Raw genomic sequence first — 19,610 nt, forward strand, 5'->3', positions numbered from 1 at the left:
CATACATACTCTGTAGAGAGCTTTCCCTCTGACCACAGATGCGCATAAAAAAAACCTCACATGGAATTGAACTTGTTTTACATTTTATCCTTTTATGTAAAGGTAATAATGTTATGTCCCCCCCACGTAATAACTCATGCGGGCAGGTCGCAGTGTTTTGGAGAGTAAAGAATTTTTTTTTTTTTTTTTTTTTGCATAGGTTCAGATGTTCAAATTCAGTGAGAAACAGGTTATCAGGAAACATTTTCCAAAACATGTTCAGTACATTTCCAGTGACTTTTTTTGTTGTTGTGAGGACACACTTAGTGAACGTCTCATTTAAAGTAGCCTTTAAAACCAGAATAAGATGAATAACATTTGGCTGAATTAGGAATTCTGCTCTCCAGTATAGATTTTTTTTGTTGTTTTTTTTGTTGTTGCACAGTTTCATCACTAAGGACAGAAACCAACTCAAATTCAACTCAAAAAATAATGCACAGCAAAGAATACGCACACTCAATGACAAAAAAAAGAGAAGAAAAAAAAATCAGAGAAGCGTGTTAGTGTTAATCTAAACTTTAAAAGCACAACGAACTTGTGCCACGAGTCCCGTAATTTCCTCATAATTCCTTATTTTCTTACGTCTAATTTCTCTCTGGAAAGAACTAAGTAATGTCATACCCATTAGAGGAAAAAAATAAAGGCAATTTTCCGCATTACCTGTGCAAGAGCAAATAAATGCATTAATTTAAGACCACGGAGACTGACTATGAGTATTTCAAGTCCTCAGTTATAGAGACAACCGACGTGATGGAGACTCATTCAGCCCAAGTGAGCATTCATCTAGTATTATATAAATGCCACATTTTGTTTGAATGTATATTTGCCTGTAATTGGCAGGGTTAGCCGTCCACCGAGTAAGAGACTCTCTGCTGTAGGTCATGCTAGCAATGGGTTCATTAATTGGAAGTGCACCAACTGAAAACATTTCAATTTTCCCGCATTATTAGCATCAAATGGCATACCTACTATTATTGCTATTATTAAACTGTGGGGGCCGTAAAGCAACATGTTGGCCTCTATTTTGCAACAGTTACTTTACATTCTGCATTACACTTCGACGTTCACTCACTCAGACATAGCTTTGAGTGCCACCTGCGACCGTTTCCACGGCGATCTCACTGTGATTTGTGTGCAAATTTAAAATCGTTGCCAAAGACAGCTCATTGTTTGATAGGGAATTGGGCTCCTCCATCATATCAAGGACGGCATGAGTGGAAAGCGGTACTCAATTTCAAATTTAATTTAAAAAAAGAAAAAGAAAAAAATCTCATATAAATGTATTAATAAAATTTGCATTCAAATGACGCATTAGAAAGTCAAATGAACATAAATAAACAAGTGAATAATTCGGAGCCCTTGTTTGGTCTTTAATTGGCGGCGTAACAGTTTAATATTATTAAATGAAGTGAAATGAAATTGTAAAACCCATTTAAAGTCTGTAAAAGTCTACAAGTATACTATTTACACACCCCCGGGCTGTTATTTGGAAATTAAATGAGCAAATGTGCCCAAAAATCTGCGCAAAATCTAGTCTCAGTATCAGTCATGGCCCTGAAGGATTCATCTCAGCTGAGCCATACTGCCAATATTGAATCTGGCATAAGGCAGAGGTGTGTGTGTGTGTGTGTGTGTGTGTGTGTGTCTCTGGAGAAATAGTATAGTGGACTGAGAGGCTCAGTCAATATGAAAAAACAGGCTCGATTTTCACTGGAACTTCATACAAGTGCTACAAGTGGAAACTTTCCCTTGCTGAGGTCTCACTGCTAAATCAATTGTGACGGCATATAATAAATCTAGCAATTTTAAAACGCCAGCCCCCCCCCCCCTCCCTCCACCCCCGGAAAGCTTCATCCTGCCTTCATATCGGAGCTTTTGTGTTTTCAGCAGAATCTTTTGGATTCCTCTCCGGCGGACAGGTAAGCAATATTTCCAAACCCAGTAGTGAAGACAAATGCATCATTTCCATACTATCTCAACCACTGACTGACACAAAGGCACATTTATGCAACTTTGTGGAAAGGTTTGGGGGCGGGGGCGGGGTTGGAGCGGGAGGAGAAGATTACAATATCAAGCTGAACTGTCGACGTGCTGATCCACCAAATGTCAGACGATACATATTCATCTGTTTGGCCCGGCCGCAGCAGAGAAGAGGCAGTGCTCTAGGAGAAGTCCAAACAGAGATGGCTGACATTTTAGCATTCAAGAGACTGACAGCTGCACATAAACAACACACACACACACACACTCAGAAACACCCATACACGCACTCATATTTACTCATATTTTGCTGCTGGATGGTAGAAGAGGCACCTCTTAATGCCAAAAATCAAGTTTGAAAGGTGGGGGCTGGTCTTCACAGCCAAGATCATTCGCTTGCTTTTGGGTAATGCCACCTGTGGAATGCTTCTTCTTAAACCTATCCACAGGACATTAATACTGCACGTATCTTCAAAGTGTTCTCCACCAACATTATTACCCATCCACAAAAAAAACCCAAAACAAATGAAGACCAATATGTGTATACGAGTCTAGCATCGACTCATTTATAGACTCCAAAGAAGCGGATCGAAATAACCCGAGCTCAACAAGCTTAACCTCACCTCAACTACGGGCTGTGGCAAATCCACATTTCCCAGTCAGAAGAACAGCTGATTCCAGTTTTGGAAACATAGCTCTCTCCAATTCGAACTGGTTGAATCTGAATTGCGAAAGCGCTTTACAGATCTGGTCTCATTCACCCGGTCACACATCTCCATCGGGGAGCCACTCAGGGTTCAGCGTCTTGCCCAAGGACACTTCGACGTGTGAACGTGGGCTCTTACCTCCCGTGTGACGATGCTAACCGCTGCACCGCCATGCTGACAATAATCAACACTGTCAACACTACACTACATTGAGACAGGAAGCTCCGTGAGGGCAAAACACCCCTGATTCCCCACCCTGACGTCCACAGCTGCACCTTACACCTACATCTACATGACCTCTCTCTCTCTCTCAGTGCCGAGCTGCATGTCCCTTGCCTGTCAACCTATTTCACAGGAGAGTGTATATTATTGGAGTTATTATTTCACCTGCTCATTTTCATGTTTCATCCTCATACATAATGAGGTGCGGTCCTACTAATAAAAATTGCTAATGCACGGAACAGGCTTACATAAACATGAGAGACAGAGTGGGCCTGCGCTGCCCAATTTTGTGCAGGTGCCACCCGTTTGAAAGATGGATGAATTAATAAAATGTATGAAATAAATAAATAATAAAGCGTTAGCTCAGGGGGCGCACTCAGCCAGCAGGCAAAGGCAGGTCTCGTCGAGTCAAACTTACAGGGGATAATCGATGGTGATTAGCTAACCTGTGTAAAAGGAATGGAACAGGCCGAAAACCCCCCGTGCATACATGGAGAAACAGCGCCCTTAAGTTATTTGGTTTTCAGGAGACCCTGCCACGATGAAAATTAGCATTCTCAAAGCGGCGCGGGTCTTAGACGTGCCCCCAATCTCCAAACTGACAGCCAGGCTACATAACAGAAGGCGCCTCTCCCTAGCCCCGCTCGCCTGTTCGCAAGCCCTCGTTGCCTCTGAGGCAGGATGGGGTCCTGGTGATAGACAACCTGATAAGCGAACTCTCTGCAGTAAATAAGCCAGCCTGTCAGCCCAAACTAAAGTCAGTCTCTACCACGCAATCAGAGATTAATAAGGCACTGTGTTGTATTATGCATATGTCTATTTTCCACCTTACAAAATGAAGATTTGAGTCAAATTTTGTGAGAATTTTACAGCCTCAAATCGGGGCTCAGTGTAACTGGCTTGAAGCATTTGCATACAATAACACCTGTCCTATATGATTTAGTAAGACAGCACCGAGGACTTGATTCTTCCAAGCTTATTTCGGACCTGATGTAATGAAGTTATGCTATGATTTATGGTATCCTTCCGCCTCCCAATTAGAGTAAAAACCCAAATTCTGTCTTGAAATATAATCCGGTATAGTCCGGTAAGTCCAGTATAGTGGGTACATTTCAGGTGTGTTTGCTTTGATAGACAGGTGTCTCAGACTTTTACGCTCATCCTGTGACAGCTCCACCCAGACTGCCCCCCCCCCCCCGAGGACTATCCAAACTCTAGACTATCAGAGCTTCCTTCAGAAGCCTATTCATGAGGTCTCTAAATCTACACCCATATCAAAGAAATGTCACTACTCGCTCTCAGACAGGGTTCATTCCTTGGTATGTCGAGGCTTGGCAGACTGTGCTTACCTCCACGGGGTAACGCCGGCCGTTGATGCTGTGCTCAGAGCCTTCCGACCCGTTGCTCGGACCCCAGTGAAACTCCACTTTTTCGGCCTTAAACCTCCCTGGCAGGCCTGCTCCCCGAACAAAGTAATCATCCTTCAACATAATGGCCACTGAAAGGAAGACAGAAGGACAGAGAGAGAGAGAGAGGAAAAAAGAAAATGAGACAGAGCGAGGAAGAGCTGAACATCTCTTTCAACATACATAGTAATCAGTCCTCTCAAAAGAAACGTGTGACAGAAAATTGGTGTCTGTTGTTGATGTGAAGGCGAATTTTCGAGGGACGCTCGAAAACACAATCAAAACGCGACCTCTTTAAGGTTTGAAGAGACACAGGCTCAGACAAAAGGATGCATTCTGACGACACACTAAAGGTGTTTATCTTTTAGATTTGCTCCAAGGAAGTCGTGCCCACGCAAGACAATTTCTGTCATTTTTCCATCAGCCACTAAGGCAAGTTCTCAAATGACGGGCTAATTTGCCAAGCAAAATTGTTCTCTTCAGCCAGCGCAAAGCCGCCCTTGCAGGGTCCTTTGTTATTCCATCACATCTTGCCGAAATAAAGTGAGAATTAAGACAAATGTCTCTGAAAGGATTCCTGTGTTCCATTAACCAATGCGTCTGCCTCCGTTCCCCCATACCTCATCAGACAGTTCTGTCCCATTTACAGAGGAAGCACTTAAGTGAAGAGAGTGACCTGGTTCATCATTTCACTCAAGACTTTGGCCACGAGTCATGTCATGCACATTTTGTGTGTGTATTAGAAAACAATAATATAACATTTTGAAAACCTCTCTTGGGGGTATGGGGGAGCTCTTTATTGTTGGGGTAATTAGCCCCAATGCTTAACAGAAAAAAAAAGGTCGGACACTGGGCCTCTTCCTGTATTTCTTCCACACTCAACATCACGTAGTTAAAGTTGAGCTCTGAAGAAAGTGTCTCTCAACTCAGTTTGTTCTGCAGAAGACGGGGGGGGGGATTTATCCAGTCCCTCCCTGCCTGCCTTCACAGCACTCAGCAGCATCTCCACCTGGTGATCCCTCCACAGATCGTCTGTCGTTTAGAAACGGTGCAGAATCCATGCATAATTCGAGGCAAAAACACAGGGACATTTGTCTAGTTAGCCATGCATTATGTAGCGGGGTGGGGTGGGGTGGGGGGGTGGGGAGTTAGAAGCTGCGCACCATTTTGTTTTGCAGCTGTTGTTTGTGTTAGCATTTTTACATGGCTCTCTGCATGCTGCGGCGTCCCGAATCCATTTAAATGACGCTCTCCTGTGTTTCTTATTCCGCAGGTGGCCATCATCATCATCATCATCATCATCATCTCTTTTCTTTCTCTCTGAGCAGCCTGGGTGGCCTCAAGGGGTTTGAGTCGCCGAAGGCCTGGGGATACTCTGCATCAAAAAAGGTGCCAGGCAGTTTTTTCATCTTGACTGCAATGATGAGGTCTCTCTCATCTCGCTGTTTGTGCTTGTGTGTGTGTGTGTGTGTGTGTGTGTGTGTGTGTGTGGGGGGGGGGGGGGGGGGGGGCGCTGGTGATCCTCCACCTGAAGGTCAGCTGGTCGGCCCACTCCCGCAGGGGGATGACAGCACACACCGCGCCTGATTGAGCTCCCCCGCACTCAGACAAACGGATGTCTCACATCTCGGCGGCGTGCTGCCACCTGCTCGTGACGCAGTGGCCGGGCGGCGGACGGAGCATTTACTCACTCTCTCTCCCTCTCTGACCTTAATGACTCACGGAAAATTGGAACAGAAATAAAGGGAATTCGCAAGCACGGTGGTGGTGGGGGGCATACTCTTACTTCACATAATGTTTTAAAGGCGGAGCAGTTTCTCCGTGGTTAGGCTAATCACTGCAGTAGACACACAGATATTCAATTGATATGTGTTAGCAAACATGCATTTCCCGAAGAGTTGATCACAGCGACGCGTGTATTTCACCACCACAGTGCATTATGTTCGGCAGCAGAGGAGGTTTTCACACAGTTCACTTAAAAATGGCAATACCTTCGTTTAAAATGCACGGACGGCATCACATGTAAAAGTGCTCATTAAGACGGAATGGCCCCTGTGAGTTGTTACCCCCCCACCCCATCCTATCTCCTCAACTCCTCAGGGATTCCAGGTCTCTCCCTTGCCAGCATGCTCGCTCGGTCACAAACAATGGTTTCCGTCGACGTCGCGTTGTTGTGTTCGAGGACAGAGATGCAGTTTAACGAAAGTGTCCCCACGGTGAAAATACTCCACCCGTTCCCGCGATGCCACGCACAAAATGCCTGAATCTGAATGTTCGCGTTGCCGTGAAGTTTTAGTGAGCGTATTCATTCTCTTCAGAGGATAAACCCCTTTATATTTTGGACGCTCCAGGAAGCTGGACTGAAATGCTGAAGAGTTTAAGTGTTTAAACCACGCATTGAAGTCAGGGCAGCACGCTGGCCGCCATATTCGTGTAGCATCTGCTGCAGACATGTATTTTTGACTGACTCCCCGCACTGATGTATGCAGTCATTGCGTTTGCATTACTGAGGCCTCCGCCCCTCGCTCGCAACTTGAATGCAAATCAGCTCTCTGACATCACGCCTTGAACCCCAGGAACTCATTAGCAGCTCCGTGAGCCATATTTTTAATTTCCCCTGCCGTTTCCTCTGTGTAGCTGTTTTGACAGTTAGTTGACATTTGACTGAGTGGATAACTGTATAATTATTGCTCAGGCTGCAACAACAAATGACACTGCTATACGCAAGGCTTAATAAACAGCATGCATTATAGGGTGTTTTACCAGAACATTTGGCATATTCAAATGGCCTGTCTATAATGATGGAGGACCCCCCAATATATTCCCAGCCCACCCTGACTGGGAAATTGACACATCCCGAGTGACAGTGTGTGCCCCATCATAAAGACACACTGGAAGTGAGCAGCGAGTGTGGCTGAACCGCTGCCATGTTAATCAAATCAGCATCAGTGAAGCAGCTGTGTAAGGAAAAAGGTATCAGTGACAGGACGGATGAACACTGCGGCTTTTCACCAGCTGGATCCAGTGACATCTGCTCCGCCACTGTCACTCGTCAAGCTTCCTCAGGGCCGGCATAGTCTCAGCCAGGGATTGGGCTTGTGCGCCCTGTCGCGGCCCTACCAATGTGCCGACCACAGCCACAAGCTCCGAGCGTAGCACCACAACCCGAGACATCGGTTCACTCCGATGGTCAGCCAGTCGGCCAATTTATCAACGGCACACCAATTCAGCCGGCATTCTCCAGTGCCAACATACCAACCACCACCAGTTCCCGTTCCTGTCCGGCTAAGTAATCAACCAGCTCAAGCGCCTACACTGTGGCTTTCCGCGCCACCAGGGCAACCTTTGCCAGTTCCTAAGCTGCCAAAACTAGAACATGACGTTTGCAGACTTAAAGACGGGTCTAGATCGAACCTGCTGCAGCCACACCCTGAACTCTCAGAGAGCTATGGACACAGAGTGCTCATGGGGAAGCTGATATTGGGCTGATATTACCCACAGCCATACACCATGGCCAGCCCCATCAGTTTTCACAGTTTAGGGATTTGATTTTCATATTAATGTTAATGCCTAGTTATCCAGATGTTAAGGTATTGGAACTATTTAGTCATCTGCCATAACTTATTTGCTTAGTTCCTTGTGCTTGTCATACATTGTTAATAGTTCTACCTGCCATTCAGTGTTTCTGTATTTTTGTTGATTTTTTCAGAGGCCACACCTATAAACACATTTGTAACCTCACTCCAACTTCTAGATACAGTTTTGCGAACCTACTTCTACGAGTTCCAGAGCCTCAACAGGCGTTCACGCCCAGTTCAGGTTTCATTATTCCAATATTAAGATTTAAACTCGAGTTGATTACGCCTTAAACAGATCTCTATTAAGTCTTCTTACGGTTATCATGGACCACAGAGGACGGATCCTATTGTTCTTGTTGGCCACCATCAGGCCAAATCGTCTACTAGGGTTGAGTTTGAGATTTGGGCGGTGCCAATCTGATACTTGAGTTTTGGTATAGTTACCAGGGTTACCAGTTACCAGTTTGACGCCTCCAGTGCTTGACAGTTTTTGATACTTCTGATGCTCAATATATTTGAATCGAATGTCTTTAAATCGAGTGACTAATCCGTTGTAATATCACATCACCCTGTCAATACCCGGTACTCTTCCAGCAGCAGGAGTTATCTGTTCTGTCATGGGAGCAGATTTAAACCTCACGTTGACAGTGAGAAACACAGGGCGAGACAGCAGTTAGCGAGGAGCTGCTCCGTGTGTGACTGCAACAGAATGTGCTGTAACGCAGCTCAGCAGCAGGTGGAGGTGATTGACGGCTTATTGCAGCTCTGGATGTCACGCTGTTCCTCTCCTGTGCGTGACGCTTGGTGAAGACAAACAAGGACTTCTCGTGGATTTAGTGTATGTTTGATCCGGTAACATGCCAGAGCACAGTGACCTCATGCATTTTTCAATTAGACATTTTGAACGTCAGTATCAAATATTCAACAGACAAATAACAAATTGTGATTTTGCAGTATTTATCAGGCTTACCCGAAGTGGAGCTGAACATGTGCTCAGCAAATGTCCTGGCAATTGGCCTGTTACATTATGCAGGACCGCGTGTGCCAGTGGAAATGCTAAAAGAAAATGCTAAAAGAAAGATCTTGGGTACGCCAAAATCAAAATCAATCCCCTGAAATACGTTCAGCAGTTAGCTACTGTGCTGCCATCCCATGTTCAGAGTGGACTCAACTCCCCCGCACATTAACTTTTATCCTACCACTCTCTCGGCTTACAACATCCTATTTATTGGCACCCGCTTTCTTGCACAGCTCATAATGCCTGCACAAGAATCTGTATTTCATGCCATGTTAGCCTCAGGGCTGGCTCTCACATTTTATATTACACTCATTACTCATTTCATGTTTACCATTTTGCTGTTATAAGCACCTCATGGTATATTGTTCCAATGCAACCCGCTTGAGTCTATAGCCAGACTTTTCTCTACCTGCAACTCTACTATATGCATTGAAATAGTCCAGCCCATAATACGGTAATAGGTATTATATATACTGAATGATCCCTTGACTCTAGAGGAGGTCTTTCTCGTTAATAGAGAGGCTCAATGCACTGCAGATTGAGGAAACACACGTAAATAGACAAAAAACAATCAAATAAAGAAGACATCCTCGCTAATTTGACAACACATACACAACATTTAGAAAAGACCCTGCAAATACAGAAATTGCGCTCCCAGGGCCACAGTGCACTAAGGCTAATAGGATATCCTCTATTCTTACGCAACAAGATCAGCTTAGTGGAGCTATAGTAAACCTATAGCCAAATTGGCAATTCATTCAAATGCGTCATCACATACGACTCACACATCCTTGATCGAGCAAGTGATGGGATGTAAAACACTGTTGTTGCTAAACACACAGCTGTGCTCTGGGCAGCAGTCGGGAGTACTGTTGACGGCGATGTCAGCCACCTGAGGCCCCTGCCTCTCAAAAGCCTTTCAACTCCATCTCTCCACTGAGGGGAGAGGATCATCCATTTTAGTGACAACCCGGAAATTGTGAAAAATACCTGTGGCTGACGAGAAGGGTCCTCGAGATGCCAAGAGAGCCGAATGCAGGTGGCCCGGTGCTGAATTCTACAGGCAGTGACACCTGCCACGGCTAATGCGGATGCAGCATGTCTGCATGGAAATGGGATGTGTAATCTTCATCATAAATGACTTGCTTCATATTGCACCTGTCTTGTTTTATAATCATGTGCGGGGGGAGGGGGGGGGGGGACACCTGCCAATATGAGCTGGGATTATTGGAGGTGTCGCACGTCAGCTCTTTGCACTGTGGCCTGTCACAGCATTGTACGGTTACAAGCATTCTGTCATCAGCAACTGGCTACATTTCTTTGAAGAACACAACTCTGACTGCTATCTTGGGGTGTGTGACTACATAGTGCTTATGATGACCCACCACAGTAATTGCTGAGAGCTGGGAACAAGATGATAAAAATAATAATAATAATACATTTTATTTGTGTAGCACGGTTCAAAACGTAATTGCAAAGTGCTTCACAACAGCAAAGTAAAAACAGAATCCAATAAAATGACAATAAAATAAAAGCGTCATAAAAATAACATAAAATTAAGGATAAACTAAAGTACGCGATAAGATTTTGATTGAAGATATAATGGCGCTGTCACAATGATAAGACAGGTTGTTAACTAGACAATTTATCCAGATGAGCACAGGGCTGCGGTAAGAATAGTGGCTGAGTAAACTTGAACCAGGGAGTACTTTTTAGTAATGCTGCCATGTTCCCAGATCTCAACAAACTGTATGTCCATAGAATGCTACATCATCTTTCGACCAATATGTTTTGGAGGAAATGCAATCGCTGCATGTACACTGGCAACCTTTTCCAGAGTCCAGGAAGTGTTACATTGTCAGTCCACACAGGTGCCGTATGTGGTCCGGATGGATGGTTTGGCGTAAAGGGCGCAAGACTGTGATAATGGAGACCAGAGTTTATATCCTGCACCCTGCTTGTGGTTAGTTTAGGCTAAAAGAAAAACCCACTTTGGTTAAGGCTAGTGAAAGATCACGGTCGTGCGTGTTGTCCTTTTCAATATTTCACCACTACCTCCTGACAGCTTACATCCCAAAATACGAAATAATTCTGGTATTCTTAAAGACTAGAACACACACGAAAACCCTCCATACATCAGGGTGTGCGGGCATGAGTGTTAATTTGTATAGTAGCTTAAACTCTTCATTCTGACCGCCTTTGAGGGTAAAGTGTGTCCTGAGGGTGGGTACGAGACAAAAGCCAATGGCATTCATACACACATAAAGGTTCTTCCCCTTGGAATGAAATGACTAAGCTAATTTCACGGCAATCTGCCAGTGAGTTTATCAAATAGCAGTTTATGTGCATTTTCACCCTGAGCAAAGGTCAGGAGCCATGAAAACAACAGACAAAAGGTCAGCAATTCGGAATCATCTGCTGGAGACCATGAATACCCCACTGAGTTTGATAGCAATTGGACCAGAAGACCAAGTCCAAATATCTTTAGTTTAACTGGCGGTCATCACAATCCTTGGGGCTAGTTAGTAGCTAATAGTGGGGCTGCGTTTGAAACACTGGAAACATTGGGGGCCTCCAGTGTCTCAAATGCTTAACAAATCATAAATCAGCACCTATTTGCTTCTCAGTCTTCCCTTAAGTGTCCATCTGCTAACTTTGTCCTTTTCAACATTTAGCTGACTCTCTCATTTTCACAACTTCAAACATTTCAGTCAGTAAGTAAAAAAAAAAAAAGAAGAAGCTTATCCCACATAGATCGAAAAGCTATAAACCAGGAGAAATCCAATCTGCACCAGGAGCCCGTGTTGTCTTTACTGTACCTGTTTTGCCGGTGTTTTTCATAGATGTCTTATTAGAGGATTCCGAATCAAAGCCCTCCAGTGTCAGCTCCTGATACTCTGTGGATACCTTGGTATCCTGGTCCGCAATGTTGATTGGCGACTGGTTTCTCTCTCTGCATTCTGTGTAGGCTGACGCCCAGCCCTCGTCCGGCCCATATATACCTGAAGAGGACAACACATGCAACAGGGTCTCATCACCGGGAGGATACAATTTGGCTTTAGACGGATACATCAGAGGAAATGACATTTCGGAGCCGTCCCATGTCCTCTGAAAACAGCTGACAGTGTGCACTGCCAAGTCATCCGGATTTCCATTAAACGTTGCACACAGAATAAACATTATGAGGCCCAAACAGAGGCAGCTGCTGAAAAAGCAAAGCATTTCCATTCATGTGGTAAATAGAAAATTTCAAAATGTCATTATTACGAGGCCAGGACGTGTCCCATGCTGCCTTTTGTGGCGTCTTACATATAAAATCAATTCTACATTTGGTTTTGCATTGCTGACCTCCTTCTCAACTTCCCCTCAGACAACGCGCTCTGCAGTCACCGTCAATCACAGCATTACTGAGCTGACAGGGAGCCCTGAAACACCTTAGACAAATCGCGAAGAAGCTGATGCGCGCGTGTGTGTGTGTGTGTGTGTGTGTCGGTGCGTGTGCAGAGAGAGGCATCCTTTGACAGTAAATGTCCACAGAGTGAAAGCCTGAGGCCAGAGGAGCATCAGTGTCACGTAGGCGGTGAGAGAAAGATAGTCAGAGGGAAGGCCAGGGCTGAAATGTCACAGGGCCCTGCTTTAACACCTGAGTGTTTACTCAAAGAGCAGGGCTGTAGCTACCGGGCACACTGGGGGCAGGACGTTGCCTGAGGCGCCCCAACCCCACCCCTGAACACAACAAATTCAGCAGAGACACGAATGTAAAATGTATTGTGCTACCCGATGATATGTGTTTATGATTGGCAGGGTTTTTGGTGGCTTTAGAAAGTCGAAGAACTTCTGGATTCGGTTCCAGAAGTAAGAAAACCTCATTCAGAATCACGCTGACATTTACGTTAACAAAAAAGGCATGTCATAGATGTCATAGATTTCATGCAGGAGCTGCAGTTTCTAGTTTGCTAACAAATGAATCTTGGTACACAGGGATTCATTTGTTAGCAAAGTCATTTATTTTAGAATAGGGATATTAAAGCCCTGGAACATGTCGACGGAACCGCAGCTAGCCCGAAAGTGGCGCCGGTACCTTGGCTCTGGTGAAAAGTAACCACCTGAAGCTGCTGAAGGTTCAGTAGCTAGTTAGCAGAATGAATAGAATTCCTCTTTATTTCAACTAACCCTTCCTGATGGCATTTTTTCAGTTCTTGTTTAACTTATATTTTTTTCCATTAGACCTGGCAGTGCTAAACAAACATAATCAAACCCGTAGTCCGCCATTGATGTTGTTGTTTCACGCACATTCTCATTACACAAAACAACGGGCATGGTGTCGCCGTTTCCCAATTTTTTTGTTTTTTCCCCCCCAAAAATCGCAATTTCAGAGACCTAAAACTTAGGCTACACAGCAACATTTTGTTTTGTTTCATGTAGGCATACTGTGCAGTTTGCTCCAGTCCACACATCTGTGACACAAGTATTGGCATGCTAAATCGTGAACCGCGCAGAGCCACTTCGCTTAGACTGACTGGGGCTGAGTAGCTGAATGGCCTTGTGGGTTAAAGGTGTCTGATCTCAATAACGCTGCGATCACTACTGAGTATTGTAGGAAAGGTTTAAAAAATGGTCTAAACCTGACTGTAAACAACCATTATTGGGTATACTGAAATCTTTGCTTTTGAATCACATGGAACGTCCAAGGTTGATATAACGTCCATAATAATGACAGATGAAATTGCTGTTGAGGATTGTATCTCAGGGTGCCTACAACCTGCAACTCCGTCCTGGTCTGCGCATCGCTCCCTCCTTGCTCTGAACTGATCTGAAATCAGGCATGTAACCTTTACCTCGACACCAACAGTTATGTGTGCTTGCTCAAATAGACTTGACATGTAATAAGTGGACACCTGAGCACGTCTTCATCATTTGATCACTGATGGGTCTCCAAAATGCATTCTGTTCTGGACTTAATCGCTGACCATTCCCAATATGTCTTCAGCTATGGATAGAGGACAAAGCTGGGAGAAAGAAAGACAAAAAGACACCGCCTGACCTTTTCTGATTGAAAATTGTGATGTCACGCTGTACCGATACACCTAGGTTGCTCTTTGAACCGAGGTGAGGACCCTCATTGCAGCTGTATGGCTTTCCACATATCAGCTGTGACACTCCCGTGGTTTTCAAAAGGAAAAGAAACGCTCATCAAGCCTGCACTGCAGTCCAATATTACCATGACAAAAAACTGAATCTTAAATTGAGTATGTTGTATTTGAGGTATTATCTTTTGTCAGTGCCTATTCCCCGTCTACATCTTGTCCTTGACCGATGCGATGGCCAAGTTTCATCTTATCTCAACAGGTCACTCAACTCCCTATCTAATACAAACCACCAAGTCCACTGCTATATTCTCCCTGCATGTGGTTCAACGACAACAACATTTCCATTCATTCATTCCATTTACGTTCTGCATACGACTGCATGCTTGCGTCACGAGATGGAAAACCTAGATGAAAGGCCACTTTGCCTGATTAATTGTGCTACTTTCAGCCCTGCATTCAGATATCCCTCCCTCCTTGTGTTAGGCACAGAGCTGCTTTGCTTCAGTCCCTGCTTTCCCATTCACGCAGCGTTATGAGCTGCCACAGGCCTATAATACTACCGTCAGTGGGAACTAGTTGATCCCTACAGTGTGGCGGGTGGGACGTGAGCCATTAAAAGCAGTTTGTTTGTTTCTTTTCACAGAGACTTATTTTAAAATCAGACAAAGTGTATATTGCTTTGGCATTTACTGGAATACATAAGAAAAAAATAGCCCGAGTTGATGCGTCGATACGAGTCTTGGAAATAGCAGTCATCTTTCCTCTGAAATACTGCTTTGGTGGTTTTTGAACTGTGTAAAGGCCAATGAAATGGGAGCTGATAACTACCCTGTCACTGGCCCATTTATTGTGTGTTTCTTGGAGCTGCGGACAACTGTAATTTCGTCTCTGTCCAAATTTGGTTGCCGTTTTAAGGCTGCTGTTGCTACTGTGATGGCGAGGTTTGCTGAAAGGGGAACTCCACTGATTTTACACACTGTGAAAACAATTGTACAGCGTCTTCTGTGGCCCTAGCCTGAGAAAAGAAGCCCTGATTATGTCACAGTGATCTGGTTTATCTCAATCGGAATCCCAGTCAGGTTTGTTGAGAGGTAACTTTTCACACAATAGGAACTTGCCTCGGCGCATTGGTGCGTAACGATAAACAAAGCAAATTTACGCAGTGTGAAGTATAAAGAATATTTGGCAATGTGCAAGATAGTAATCCCATAGTTATGGCAATCCTCTCAAAAGCTGCCTGAAAGTGGTTTAGGAGCAGGTGGTTTAGATCCACCCACATACAGATATCCCTTCCATCATTTATGATAGACAGTGTTGGAAGAAACATTCAGTATTTGGAAGTATTATACTTGCTAATACCACACAGCAAAAATACTCTCAAAGCATTCAAAACATTACTTAAGTAAAAGTATGTCAACATTATCAGTGAAATGTACTTAAAGTATCGGAAGTAAAAGCACTCATTCTGCAATAAAATGGTCCCCGTCAGTGTTTCACTATTGCATATTATCTTTCTGGATTAACATTGCTGCTGCATCAATTGGTGTGCTTTGGTTGTTTAAGGTTGTGCTAATGCTAACTACTTATATATACTATACATTCTATAAGCTCTATTCTATACTATGTTCGTAGTGCCGCTGTCCTGTGAGAAACACATATTGTTTTCAGCTATAATTTAGCCTTAAGAATTGGGGAGGGGGGGGCACATGGTTTTCACTGGGCAGGAAGGGTATGAAAGCTGTAGGACAAATGCAGTGGAGTAAAAAGTACAACGTTGCCTGATCTCATCTGAGACGGAGTGGAGTAGAAGTATAAAGTTACAGTACTTGGGCAAATGTACTTAGTTACATTCCACCACTGATGATAGATAGCCTCTGCATCACGTTAGTTTAAAAAGTCAAGCTTTTCCTAGTGCTGTGGCACCTCCGCTAAAACAACTTGAAGCGAGTCTATTTTAGAGAGCAGTCATGCAAGTGCCAGTGTTCTAACCCCCGATGCTATACTCCATTAGCCCTTGAATCTGCCAATGAGACTGAATAAAGGAGGGGTCAGCCCTCAATTTATCAGGAACATTGAGTGTGCGTAAGTGTATTCGTGGCCTCCCTGGGTTCTTTGTTGTAAAGATAGAACTGATAGAGCTAAAGCATATCGTTTGGGTTTATATTTTGCTGAGAAATAACCTAATTTGGGCAAAGAGGGTGGAGCGTGGGTTGGGTTAAGGGGGGTGGGGGGAGTGAACAAGTGGCCTCAACCTTGATTGTTCTAGGTTTACTGCACAGATTGTAAAGCCCCTCGAGGCAAATGATGACGCGATCTGTGATATTGGCCACGTAAATAAGATTCGATTTTGATTCATCTCTCCTTTCGGCCACTTTGGGGGGGGGGGGCAGAACACGCCATAAACACAACACTGTCATATTATGAGCTCATGCCTATTTACACACGGAACGCAATTTATTCGGAGTTGTGTTTGTGTCTCGCTGACAAATGTAGGTCCAATGATCATTCTCAGTTGTTGTTTTTTTCAGCTCTGGTTTGGTCTCCACCAGCCTAACATCCGGCTCTTTAGCTGCTCCACTTCATCCACCAGCTGGCCTCTCACGTTATTTGCTAAAACCAGGCTGATGACGGAGGAAGGAAGCGAACTGTTGTTAATTTCTTCTTCATTCCCCAGATGTAGGCGATGATTCGATGATGGAAGGAAACTCCGCTGATACTGACTTTTCACATAATATTCTTTATTTGCATCAAAGATCAGGATCAACAGGCATGCGCATCTTGGCCTGGACAGCACCCGTAGCCAAATCAGTACTGCTGCCTCGAACACTGTTCAAGCTCGTCTTTTATACCTTTAAGCATACATGGGGTCCTACTACAACACACGAGTCTGTAAACTTCTGTTTCCTATCTAGGGGTCAGGAAAAGAGACCACTCAGAATGACCTTTCACATACCAAGGAAGACCACTAAACAACAATACATCTTATCTTTATGGGGCTCCAACATCTGCTAGTTGTTTTCCTGGACCACATCTTATCTTTATGGGGCCCCAACGTCTGCTAGTTGTTTACCTGGAACACTGCATACGTGGCAACTTTGTACTGCATATCATTTTACGAAAAGACTACTTTTATGATTAGTATCAAATAATACACATCAGAACCAAAACTTAAGAGCCGTGGGGCTGAGGGCAACTGCAGAGCTGACTTTAATTCTCTGTGAGTTCATCGCCATTCGCTCATTGGTAAAAATGAAAAATTTAAAAAGCTTTTAATGTTTTTTTTCCAGTGATATCATGTAAGACTCCAAGGATCTCATTACTTCTTCCACCACTGGGTGCATACACAGGTAGTTGAACTTACACTATGGTGGGGGAAAATCTAGCATAATCTACTGAACATTTCCACAGTGTCGCAGTGTATTTAGACCAGAGCAACATACAACAATGACTTTGTTTACTTGATTCTGACTAATACTCTTAGCTCTTCTTTTTCTCAGCGTTAAGCCGCTGATCATGACTACTTGTTGCCATGTCACTGAAGAGCACTCTGCTGAAGAGATAATGGCCCTTGAACCGCTGGAAGCATTTTAATGTGAAATACGTGGAAGGAAGTGTTGAGTTTATAACAACAGCAAAACGGCAGCAACAGCACATTAACACAGCAAACAACAACAACATAAGCATCACCTGCATGTGTAAAACTAAAAGCTTAAGAAGCACACGATGGCACGAACATCGAAAACAAATGTAAAAATATTTTCATGCTAAAAAGAATGTAAAAACCACTCAAGACCACATCTCACATGTCACTGACCATAACAACTGCTACATTTAACAAATGTTATCTAGGATTCCTCAACCTTAGGAAGACTTATTCTTTCTGAGTAATGGAGTTAAAAAGGACCAGCTGATTCGATTTCAGTCATCTGAAGATATATCATCATTGTTTTGAGTGGCTCCAAAGCTGAATTCCAGAGCTGGTGGGAGAGTCTGGCATTTGGAGACTTCCGCGTTGGCAGTTGAGCCGAAATGCAGTCAACTGCTATTTTGTTAGGAAATCAGATCCCAAAAAGATCTTGAAAAGATGCAGCCTCCATAACTGTTTTACAACAACCAAACAAACAAAAAACCAAAGCACTGCTGGAGAATTGTCCAGTGTTGGTGTAGGTTTGTGCCTCTCTGAGCATGCTCTTGTTTATATTGCATTTTTATAGGAATACATGCATAAATGCCGTCTCTTACGTCCTACGCACTTTTATCCTCTCACTGAAACATTATGAATATCAATCCGAGTGTACAGTACCCATAAATATGCATGCCTGACGACTACTGGATGACTACATTCCCGGGGATCTTAATGGCCACAAAAAAAGCCCACACTTTTTCATGAAACCTTAACCCCTTTTTGGATGTACGGGGTTGTGGAGCGATGAAATGGAAAATAAATCTTTGAGGGCGACAGAGGAAAATAATAAAAAAAGGAACAACGCTAAAAGGAGAGCAGGATAGATATAAACAGGGAGATGGGAAGAAAGGGGCGAATGAGGTCACTGCCATGGAAACAGTGACAGAAAACATGATTGTATATATGTGAGAGTACCTGTCATGAGGATGCGGGTGCATGTAAATGTGCATCTTTGGCAGAGCTGATTAATCCCCCAGCACCTAAAACACCCCGTACGTTTATTCAAACGAGAAATACATGATTCTACTGTTTGTTTCTTAAAAAGGGTTAGGGTGCAGTTTATTCTTACGTTACATATTGTGTCTTTGACATGCAACAACAAAGCATCCTCATTTGCGACAAGCCGTTTTAAGCACAAATGTGTGGCCTTTACTGAAGAGAAGCCAGGCCTTTATTTGAGACAGACTTTTTTTTATCTATTATATATCTATTATGTTTTATAGGAGGAATCACAACCATCTTCGAAAAACAGTTATAGTAAATGTTTCAGTTTAAGACTCCTCTTCATCGTTTACATGTCAGTCTAATCATACGTTTAAACATACAAAGCGGTTTGAGATTTTAAGCTGTTTTTTTAAACAAGCTTTTTATTTGAAATTTGCTCAAATTAAAAGCTTCTTAAGCTTTTGATTATTAAAAGCTTCTCACGCTTTCAACACTTTTACATTAAAATGCTTCCAGTGTTGATTTTCATGATCAGCGGCTTAACACTGAGTGCAGATATTTGGTTAAATTACCTGTGGCCTGAAGTAATGAGAACCTTCACTAACAAGCCCTGATTTCAAAAAGTTACTTTTTGCATTAACTCATAAGCACCATTTTAATATTGTAACTAGTCAAAGTGGACTTACTTTTAACTGCTTTACACTCTGTTGGGTAGTTTAATGTAATAATCCATCATATTTTATAGGTTGATAATATTGACATATATGTGTCAATGTGTCTATAAAATATGATGGATATATATATACATATATATATATATATTAACATGAAATGGGAATATCTAAGTAAAGCCCAATTACATCAACGTTTCACTTACTTAGAGTACTTGGGTAAATGTTCATATGTACTTTTCACCACCAGGCTAATATTATATGAATAA

The 19,610-nt window shown here is 43.4% G+C and overlaps 1 protein-coding gene across 1 annotated transcript in view; it reads right to left on the reverse strand.

Moving 5' to 3' along the window:
• The window catches only part of LOC139282603 (receptor-type tyrosine-protein phosphatase gamma-like), a 357,625-nt gene that overhangs the window by 121,208 nt on the left and 216,807 nt on the right, over positions 1 to 19,610 (reverse strand). Inside the window, exons 3-4 of the mRNA XM_070902394.1 lie at positions 11,770 to 11,952; positions 4,298 to 4,446 (exon numbers count right to left, since the gene is read on the reverse strand). Of these exons, the coding sequence (XP_070758495.1) occupies positions 4,298 to 4,446; positions 11,770 to 11,952 (332 nt within the window). The remainder of the gene's footprint in view (positions 1 to 4,297; positions 4,447 to 11,769; positions 11,953 to 19,610) is intronic.

This window comes from Enoplosus armatus, chromosome 3 (assembly GCF_043641665.1).
Source record: "Enoplosus armatus isolate fEnoArm2 chromosome 3, fEnoArm2.hap1, whole genome shotgun sequence".
NCBI lineage: Eukaryota > Metazoa > Chordata > Actinopteri > Centrarchiformes > Enoplosidae > Enoplosus > Enoplosus armatus.